Below are 11,353 nucleotides of genomic sequence, written 5' to 3' on the forward strand. Positions count from 1 at the left end.
TGCATCCAAAGAAAATCCTTCCAGGATTGTCGGCTGTGGTGGAACATTTCATAACGGTTTCCCTTCCGCAGAAACATCTGTCAGGAATTCCAGCTGTCAGGCCAGTAAAGTTTACTTCGGGTGGACCTTCACTCCATACTTGCAAAGAACTAGAAGATGGCTGAGTGTAGCTGTATAACCCCATATCTGTGTGCAAAATGAACAAAAAACTATGAGAACATATATATTTTTGAACAAAATTAGCTAAAGCGTTACAAAAGCAAATAGCCGACTTCCTATGATGAGAATACTTATCTGAGATGTCGACTTTAGAGAGCAACAATATCGGAATTTTAGAGAGAGAAATTGTGGAGAGAGAGAAAGCACATACAAACTAGGGTTCACCTGTAGAAAGAAGTATTTATATGGTTACCGAATCCGGTTAGGTTAAAATAAGAGAATTGGTACGCATTCGGTTAGGTTCAGCTATCGGTTTGATTAAATTTTCGGTGAGCTTAAAATAATATAATATTCCTAGTTGATGGCATAAGAAAGTCAACCACGAGTAGTCTACAGAGAAGTCTACTTAAGCAAACCCTAAATCAAATAATTTTAACCTAATCAGCCATACCTCCCTTAATTTGACTAGTTTATATGTCAATTTATTTTATTACAATGCAGGAAGTCTATGTGGTTATTATTTGGTCAAACGGTTAATCAAATTATTTTTTATAATTTTTCAAATTAAAATTTTACCTATAATTAAGGAGTAGACTTATTTTGAAGTCAACCACAAGTAGTCTACAGAGAAGTCTACTTAAGCAAAACCTAAATCAAATAATTTAAACCTAATCAGCCTTACCTCCCTTAATTTGACTAGTTTATATGTTAATTTATTTTATTACAATGCAAGAAGTCTATGGGTTATTATTTGGTCAAACGGTTAACCAAATTATTTTTTATTATTTTGAAAATTAAAATTTTACCTATAATTAAGGAGTAGACTTACTTTGAAGTCTTCCCTTTGACGTCAATTTAAAATCAACCTTAATGATATCTATGGCAGACTTTCTCGGGTTAAATCTGTCATTTAGGCTTTTATTTTTTGTTTGGTCGTAAGGGGGTCAACTGTAATTTCAGCACCCTTAGTGGTTATGTTTCTCGAAAAACGAATATGGGGTCTACGACCTCATTTAAATGCAAATAAAGGTACTAAAAATGCAATTGTCCCAATTTTGAATATCATAGTAAATTTTTATGATTTGAATAAATAAAGTGTATTATTGACATTTAGGAAATTTGTTTGTTATATATGTATTTTTAATGAGAATTTCAAAAATACATCTTTTTCAATACCAACATTAGAAATACCATTTTAAAAAACTTTATTAATATTATAATTATTAAATAAACTAAAATAAATTACATAAGTAATACAACAAACCGCGCATATGCGCGGGATATTACCTAGTCTCTTCTAATGGTAAGATACTAGTAGTTGTGGTTTTGATTCAAAGTCTTGTGATGTTTGTATACCCTCTAAACAAACATGTGATTCTTTCCCTTTGAGTATTAATAAGACATAAGCGGTTTTTGAATTAGTTCACTGTGATCTTTGGGGTCCTTATCGGTCAACGGCAATCTGTGGGTCAAGATTTTTTCTCACCATAGTTGTTGATTATTCAAGAGCCGTATGGTTTTATTTGTTGCCATCGAAATCACATACAACTTCTACACTACGTGATTTTGTCTCTCTTGTTGAGCGACAATTTGATAAGAAGATTAAGACAATTCAGAGTGATAATGGATCCGAGTTTCTTTCTCTTAGTGGTTTCTTCCGTGAAAAAAGAATCATTCATGAGACTTCTTGTGTTGGGACACCCCAACAGAACGGTTGCGTAGAGCGCAAGCATCGCCATATACTAAACGTTGCGCGGGCTTTACGTTTCCAAGCTGCTCTTCCTGTGGAATTTTGGAGTTTTTGTGCACTGACCGCGGGCTACTTGATTAACCGCACACCGACTGCGGTTCTTAATGGGAAGACTCCCTTTGAGATGTTATATGATCGACCACCACCAATGAATCACCTTCGGGTGTTTGGTTGCTTATGTTACGTTCATGATCAACGCCGGGATGGTGATAAGTTTACTTCTCGGAGCAATAAGTTGATTTTTCTTGGTTATCCGTTTGGGAAAAAGGATTGGAAGGTCTATAATCTTGATAGTGGTGTGATTTTTGTTTCACGCGATATCATTTTCATGGAAACGGAGTTTCCATATGCTGTCATGCCTTCTATGAGTACGGACCCGCCTCCATTGGTATCTTCTAATCCTGTGACTGCTCGACCTGACGAGGATACTGATTGTTGTGATGAGTTTTTCTCTATACTTCATGCAGTTCGTTCCTCTCATACTCTACCTTCGGCTGTGGTTCCAGTTGAACATGGTGCGGATTTGGTTTCATCGCCTGCTTTAGGTTATGTTGTTGTACCGCCACATACGGATACTGTTGTCGAGTCTTCTCCGCGTCCATCCTCTATTCCGTGCTCTCCATCTCTGACCGAGTCTTCTGACGAGTCTCCGGATTCGAAAAATGTTGAAGAAGTGATTCCCATGGGCAGAGGTCGCCGACAAAAGTTTATCCCCACTAAACTTCATGATTACATCATTAACACGGCACAAGTTGAGTCTGATGGTGATTTCACGGACTCTAGTTGGTATCCCATCGACTCTTATGTCGATTGCTCTCAGTTTTCAGAGCATCATCGCGCCTTCCTTGCGGCTATAACTGCCGATGTAATTCCAAAAACATATGCTGAAGCGTTTCTTGATGAAAATTGGCGGAATGCGGTCCGTGTGGAAGTTGATGCTCTTGAGGATCAGGGCTGTCGAGACTCTTCCTCCAGGGAAGAAAGCTTTGGGTTGTAAATGGGTCTTTACTTTGAAATATCGGTTGGACGGGACGCTTGAACGATATAAGGCTCGATTGGTCGTTCTTGGCAATAAGCAAACAGAGGGTTTGGATTACAATGAGACATTTGCACCCATGTGCAAGATGACTACCGTTCGTTCCTTTCCTGAAGTAGCTGTTTCTCGTGAATGGGAGGTTCATCAAATGGATGTATATAATGCGTTCTTACATGGGGACTTAGACGAAGAAGTGTATATTCGGTTTCCTCCGGGGTTTCGAACTGATGATAAGACAAAGGTTTATCGTCTACGTAAGTCTCTCTATGGTCTACGTCCAGCGCCCCGGTGTTGCTTTGCTAAACTCTCTACGGCTTTGAAAGACTATGGTTTTAAACAATAAGTGAAGGATTACTCTCTTTTCACTTTTGTGGATGTGGATACACGGATTCATGTTCTTGTGTATGTTGATGATCTCATTGTTACTGGCAGTTCTCCACAGATTATCGCTGGTTTCAAGACCTATTTAAGTTCATGCTTTCATATGAAAGATCTTGGTATTTCGAAATACTTCTTAGGCATTGAAGTGGCTCGTAATTCTGAAGGCATGTACTTGTGTCAGCGGAAGTACACGCTCGATATCATTTGTGACTCGGTTTGCTTGGTGCTAGACCGGTATCTCATCCTCTTGAGCAAGACCATCACCTCGCGCGAGCTGGTGGGGCTGTTCTTCCAGATCCTTTCATGTATCGTCAATTAGTGGGCTGGCTTATTTATCTCAGTGTGACACGCCCAGATATCTCTTATGCTATTCATATGCTCTCACAGTTTATGCATGCTCCACAGGAGCTTCATTGGGAAGATGCGCTTCGTGTGGTTCGTTATTTGAAGAACAATCCGGGACAGGGCATTCTCTTACGTGCTGGTACAGATCTGCGTATTATGGCGTGATGTGACTCCGACTATGATGGTTGCTCACTTAGTCATTGCTCGCTCACGGCTTGGTTTATTCAGCTTGGTGGTTCTCCGGTCTCTTGGCGCACAAGGAAACAGGATGTGGTTTCGTGTTCTTCGACTGTGGCTGAATATCGCTCGATGGCGGAAACAGTGTGTGAACTTCTATGGTTACGGGAGCTGCTTATGTTTCTTGGTGTTGATTGTTCTTATTCGATCCCACTTCATTGTGACAGTCAGTCGGCTATTCATATTAGTAAGAATCCGGTGTTTCACGAACGTACGAAAGCATATTGAGACTCACTGTCATTTTATCCGTGATGAGATCCTCCGTGGTGTTATTGCTCCTCAATATGTTGGTACTAAATAACAGCTTGCTGATACTCTTACCAAAGCACTTGGTCGCAAAGAGTTTGATGAGTTTCTTGGCAAGTTGGGTATTTGTGATCTTCATACTCCAACTTGAGGGGGTATTGAGAGATATAAGTATGTATATGTAATATTCATATTGTTTAAGTCTAGTTGTGTAATATATGTAAGTACTTAGGTTTAATTGTATGAGTATGTATATAAGGGCTTCAGCCTCCGATGAATAAAAGCAAGAAAACCTTTTACACCAAACTAGTTTTCTTGACAGCCCCGAGATCGTCATCTGTGAAGGCTGCAAAGAAACAAGGGGAAAGAAAGCCAAGGCCCCAGTCGAAGAAGACAGTGGAGTCACTTCTAGCGCACCCAACGTTGAGCCTGGTGTTGTTGTCACTTGTCAGTGACCCTCAGGAGAATGTGGACAAAGTTGTGAAGAAATCAAAGAAGAAGCCGTCTACATGTAGGTTGTTTTTGTTTTTTCTAGTGCATTATTTCAGTTCGGCTTTTAGTGCTTCCAAGTTTTAAAAGTTTATAATCTATTATGTTGATATGAATGAGTGTTTATGGATAAATATTGCTTGTACCTAGTAGGATAAAGAAGTGATTATGTCTGTAGCTAATGTGATGATGAAGCTGCAAGTTTTTTCCATGAAGAGCATTGGAAAAAATGTGGCATTCGTAAGTTGTGGAAAAAGAGACTCATCAATAAAAAGGGCCAGCAGAAGATGCGCTGAGAGCCACTTGCCAGCACTGGATATGATTGCTGCTGCTAAAAACGGTCTTTTGGCCCGTATAAAGACAAAGATACAATAACAGTTGTGCTGCTTTTGGCAGATGAACTCCTCTTCTGATTTATCAAGCACCTCTAGATTACTTGTTTACATTTTTTTTGTTCTGTGATCTTTTACATATGTATTATTTGCAAGACATGTTTAGATTGAAATAATAATAAATAGCGATTTGGAAATTTAAGTTTTCAAAGATATTATTTGAGATAACCGTAATTATACAAAAGCACTTCATGATGGTGGAAATGTATGGTGGATATGTATTTTTTACAAAGTTCTAAATTAAATTAACTGGTAAATTCTCTATTTATTGTTGTTGTTGAAAAGCTAATATAATCTTTCCAACAACAACAATAAAGTAGAGAATTTACCAATTAATTTTATTTTACTACTTTCCTCCCTCTCAAGTCTAACCACATCATTTTATTTAACAACTTCTCTATCTATTCAAAAGCTGATGACAACAAAACCAAATCATTGAAGCCAAATGAACTTTGCCCAGAATATGTATATGTGGTTTCAAATGCTTTGGCAACTAAGATGATTGGTGTTATGGAATTATCTTGGTCATGCCTCAGTCTCAGCGTCTAAAAACAATATACCACATAATAATGTATAAAATTAAATTTAAAGTGAAATATTAGTTTCTAAAAACAATATACTACGTAATTTTTAAAAATTAAAGAAAAATAATATTTATGACTTAACTCAACTTAAAATTATTATTTAAGATAAAAGTATTGTAAAGGTCACACTTTCTCTTGTGAAATTATGTAAAATAACTGAAATTTTAAAAACTTTACAATCCATTTTAATAAATAATTAAATAATAAATGATCACAGTATTCATAAGTTTTATAACAAAATATATAAAAAGTGAAATGTAAGTCATTAGAAAACTAATATGTATTATGTTGTATATTTCGAGAGAAATACCTATTTTCAAGTAGAACTACAACTTTATAAGAGCTTGGAAGCTTCTAACTCAAGAGAAGCAATACAAAATGATAACTGCTAGATAACTCTCCAAATTCTCCTTTCTATTAATCGATCTAAGGACGATGTCTTGAATCTTCTTTAGTTGCATTATATATATAATCACTAAAAGAAAGTACTAATTATTTCACTAAAAGTAATTATATAATCATTGAAAGTAATTATATAATCACTGAAAGAAAGAACTAATTATCACTGAAATAATCACGATGTCCTGAATTTTCTTTAGTTGCATTATATGATTACTGAAATAATCACTAAGCAGTACAAAGAAGATTCTTTAGTTGAATCTTTTTTCCTTTAATAATAATAATTACCACAATTTATTGCATATTAATTCCTTAAAATGTAACTCCATGATGTTTGACAAAAATTCAACAAAAAAACTTTCAACATATTAATACACTTTAATGTATTAATTTCATACAATTTCTGTTATACAAAAAAACAAGAAAAAAAAAACACAAAGAAAATCTATTGCATATCTAGCTCCGATGATGTTTGACCAAAAAAAAAAAAAACTGATAACCTCCCATGATCCTAAAGATATATTGATATCACAAATTTCTCACAAATTCTTCATCAAACATTATATTCTACCTCTCACATACATTTTTAAATTTAGTAATATAAATTTTTTATTTAACTAAAATATCTGTATTTTTTCTCTCATTTATGTGAATTTTGTAGGTTTTGAAACATTTAAGTAAAGTCAAAATTTTGGAGCATATGTGAAAAAACTAGACGAAGAAGGCCTAAGGCGTATGACATATTCTCACTAATAGAAGAAGATACACAAGGTATTTCGTATCTTCTTCACCTTTCGTTTTCTACTTTTTGTTCATGTTTTGAAATTAGTAAAAGTTGTTCATAATGCTTATTTTGTATATCAATATTGTATTTTGCTTCTTTTGATCTATTTGATATATTTTTAATATATAAATGTAATTCTAGATAATAATTCATAAAATCTAATAAATTTTTAGTTTACAATTAATATATCTTAGTTCCTACCGCTTCATATCACTTATGTAAACAATGTTCCTACAAAGAGCTAATATATATAAGTTGTTGACAAAAAAGAAGTTATTATATCTATGCTACCAGTTTCAAAAATATATTTCCTGTTCTTTTTTTCCAATTTATCATGTAGGTTGTTTTTGTTTTTGTATAATGCATGATTTTAGTTCGGCTTTTAGTGCTTCCGAGTTTTAAAAGTTTATAATCTATTTATGTTGAGATGAATGTGTGTTTATGGATAAATATTGCTTGTACCTAGTAGGATAAGGAAGTGATCATGTATGTAACTAATGTGATGATGAACCTGCAAGTTTTTTCCATGAAGAGTATTGGAAAAAATGTGGCATTCATAAGTTGTGGAAAAAGAGACTCATCAATAAAAAGGGCCAGCAGAAGATGCGCCGATAGCCACTTGCCAGCACTAGATATGATTGCTGCTGCTAAAAACGGTCTTTTGGCCCGTATGAAGACAAAGATACAATAACAGTTGTGCTGCTTTTGGCAGATGAACTCCTCTTCTGATTTATCAAGCACCTCTAGATTACTTGTTTACATTTTCTTTATTCTGTGATCTTTTACATATGTATTATTTGCAAGACATGTTTAGATTGAAATAATAATAAATAGCGATTTGGAAATTTAAGTTTTCAAAGATATTATTTGAGATAACCGTAATTATACAAAAGCACTTCATGATGGTGAAAATGTATGGTGGATATGTATTTTTTACCGAGTTATAAAATAAATTAACTGGTAAATTCTCTATTTATTGTTGTTGTTGAAAAGCTAATTTAATCTTTCCAACAACAACAATAAAGTAGAGAATTTACCAATTAATTTTATTTTACTACTTTCCTCCCTCTCAAGTCTAACCACATCATTTTATTTAACAACTTCTCTATCCATTCTCTATCCATTCAAAAGCTGATGACAACAAAACCAAATCATTGAAGCCAAATGAACTTTGCCCAGAATATGCATTTGTTGTTTCAAATGCTTTGGCAACTAAGGTGATTGGTGTTATGGAATTATCTTGGTCATGCCTCAGTCTCAGCGTCTAAAAACAATATACCACATAATAATGTATAAAATAAAATTTAAATTGAAATATTAGTTTCTAAAAACAATATACTACATAATTTTAAAAAATTAAAGAAAAATAAAATTTATGACTAAACTCAACTTAAAATTATTATTTAAGATAAAAGTATTGTAAAGGTCACACTTTCTCTAGTGAAATTATGTAAAAAACTGAAATTTTAAAAACTTTACAATCCATTTTAATAAATAATTAAATAATCAATGATCACAGTATACATAAGTTTTATAACAAAATATATAAAAAGTAAAATGTAAGTCATTAAAAAACTAATATGTATTATGTTGTATATTTCAAGAGAAATACCTATTTTCAAGTAGAACTACAACTTTATAAGAGCTTGGAAGCTTCTAACTCAAGAGAAGCAATAGAAAATGATAACTGCTAGATAACTCTCCAAATTCTCTTTTCTATTAATCGATCTAAGGATGATGTCTTGAATCTTCTTTAGTTGCATTATATATATAATCACTGAAAGAAAGTACTAATTATTTCACTGAAAGTAATTATATAATCATTGAAATTAATTATATAATCACTGAAAGAAAGAACTAATTATCACTGAAATAAAGAGGGCCAGCAGAAGATGCGCTGTGCGCTGTGAGAGCCACTTGCCAGCAATTGCTGCTGCTAAGAACGGTCTTTTGGCCCGTCTGAAGACAAAGATACAATACCAATTGTGCAGCTTTTGGCAGATGAACTCCTCTTCTGATTTATCAAGCACCTCTAGATTACTTGTTTACATTTTATTTGTTCTGTGATCTTTACATATGTACATAAACGACCAACAAATCCCTTTTGCACAAAAAAAAATTAGTGTCCACAAATCTTCTTGTATAAATAATAATAACAATAGCACACATAATAATACCAATTCTGATTTCCCTTAAAATCCTTTCCAGGTACCGAGGACTTCGTAGAAGACTTCAGATATCAAATCTCTGTCTGCACATTGCATGAATACGTTGAACTCATCTCTGATCTCAAATATCTTACCAAACTTCACAAGATACCTCATGCAGCTAGCCTTCAGTTCAGGTAACTGATACAGATAAGCATTCTGTAGCCTCTCCAGCACATTCTTTGTGTCGATATCGTCTAGAAGACTCAAGTGGCAAGCTTCTTTCAAATCAGCAATATCATATTTATCAGCTGCTTGGAGGAGTGCTAATCTGTGTATAAGAAAGTCCTCGTTCTGGATATTGCCGTATATATAACTGAGAAAAGCTTGGCAAGCATCAAGTGGCATGTCTAGTATGTTTATTTCTGATAGCTCTTTCTCTTTCAGGTCATGTAAAAACATGCTGCGGAAAACAGGTGAACGTGCAGCAAGAACAGCTCGGTGAGCACCAATGCTTCCACCAGCTGCATTGATCATTATGTCTGTGTAAATGCTTTCTGTCAACATACGTCCAAGGGATGTTACCGCTGTTGCTTTCGATTGATTCTCAGTTGAACCGTCTGCCCAAATAGAGTAAAATTCTCCACTCTGCCAATTCAGGTAAAACATCAACAACTCAACACATATGTATATGTTCCACCAAACATATTGATTCAATCTCTAAGCAACATCTCTGACAGACACTTACATCTTGAGACAGAACCTTCAAGTCAAGGAACTCAACGTCAATGATGATTTTACCAGTTAAGGGGACTTCAATCGTCCAAAGAAAATCTTCGTTTGTCTTGATCCGCTTATCTATTACTTCTGCATTCGAGTAAAATCATTAAAGAACCTGGATGAGATAATCAAACTATTGGATCAAACAAACAAGTTCTTCTCTAGTACCTGGATGAGATAAAGCTTTCCTATCACCAGCAGAAGAGATAACACGAAGAGCAAAGGAAGCAAGTGGTGGATTGTCTCTGGTAAGGTTTGATACCTCTGGATACAACTTAACATTTAATAGCGTCTTGCTTTTCTCCACAGACAAGTGCCTTCAAATCAAAAAAAAAAAAAACCAAATTGTCAAAAATCTATCTTATTATCATTACCAAACACAAAAAAGGTGTCCACTTTACTCATTCATCATGTCGGATCATAATTGGTTCAGGTGAAAAAAGAAAAGAGAGATACCAATTCCAGAGACCCATCTTGAAAGGATCGGACTTGCGGTAAGTGGAGGAAGAAAGGTTGTGGATTCGCCATTGGGCGAGTCTAGAAATGGTGTCTACTCTGTAAGCAGAATCAGTCATCCTAGCGAAAGCCAAAGCCGCAGTGATGTCATGGATACAATCCAACAAACCCTCCAGCAGATTCTCCCCTGATTTTCCCAGGTTTGCTCTTTTCTTCGCTTCTTCTTACCATATACAAAACTTTACCCTCTTCTTCTTCTTCTCCTTACAGATCAAATAGTTTTAGATGAGAGTGATCTTAGGTTATGGAGAGAGAGAGAGAGAGAGAGAGGGAGGATTCGGTTTGATGTGAGTTTTACATGAAGATTTGTGCATACACTCTCAGGCCATCCGCAATGGGAGAGCACTTGGTGTGTTCTTAGCCCATTAAAATCATAAATATAATGAATAGTGGCATAAGAACATGTTTTCTAGTTCTTGATGTAGAACTGATCTAGGCTCAGTTCTAAGCTGACGTGGCAAGCTGTGATTGGATACAATTTTTTGCAAACAATTTTTCACAAATTAAAAGAGGATTTGATTTAAACTATGTATTAATTAAATAAAATGTTTGTTTATTTTAATTAAGTAATATGTTTGTTTGTTTTTTTTAATCTTTAATGATTTTTTGTTTCATAAAAATTTGGTATTGTATTTTGAATTTTAGTACAAGTTTTATAAGTTTGCAATTTAAATGTTATTTTTACAGTTTTTATAAATGTAATATATTTAAGAATATTATACTATTAAATCTTATGATCTTAAACATGTTCTCCCAATAATTAACTTTTTAATAAAAGATCTTAACTACTGATCTTAGATTATTTTCATAATATTTTTACTCTAAGAACATCCTAAAGTGTTCTCCCATTGCGGATGCCCTCATATACAAACCTGTGAGAGTGCAGCGAATAGAATCAAAGAGAGAAGGATTGAGATTTGGGGTTAAGGAGAGGACAATCTCAATTGTTTAATGGAGGAATCATTAGCTTTTTTTCTTGGATTGGTAATAATAACGGGGAAGCAAAGTCAGTGTTTTTGCTTTTACGTCATTCGAAAGGGTTCGTTTGCTTTTTCTGGTTGAGGGAGAGACAGAGAAAGAGTAAAGTGTTTGGTGTTATGTCCTTTGG

The 11,353-nt window shown here is 34.4% G+C and overlaps 1 protein-coding gene across 2 annotated transcripts in view; it reads right to left on the reverse strand.

Moving 5' to 3' along the window:
• LOC104758863 (BTB/POZ domain-containing protein At1g55760) overlaps positions 1-10,319 on the reverse strand; it is a 31,060-nt gene extending 20,741 nt beyond the window's left edge. The window contains exons 1-4 of one of the 2 annotated variants that reach the window (XR_015587069.1): positions 10,186-10,319; positions 9,898-10,046; positions 9,698-9,816; positions 8,852-9,597 (exon numbers count right to left, since the gene is read on the reverse strand). Coding sequence is in view for 1 of the 2 variants with exons in the window: in XM_010481823.3 (XP_010480125.1) it covers positions 8,995-9,597; positions 9,698-9,816; positions 9,898-10,046; positions 10,186-10,304 (990 nt within the window). In the remaining variant the exon portion in view is untranslated. Of the gene's footprint in view, positions 1-8,794; positions 9,598-9,697; positions 9,817-9,897; positions 10,047-10,185 lie in introns of those variants that run through there. The other variant, XM_010481823.3, reaches the window with a different exon arrangement.
• Between the last annotated feature and the right edge of the window lie 1,034 nt (positions 10,320-11,353).

Source organism: Camelina sativa, chromosome 17, assembly GCF_030686135.1.
Source record: "Camelina sativa cultivar CO46 ecotype springtype chromosome 17, ASM3068613v1".
Classification (NCBI taxonomy): Eukaryota; Viridiplantae; Streptophyta; class Magnoliopsida; order Brassicales; family Brassicaceae; genus Camelina; species Camelina sativa.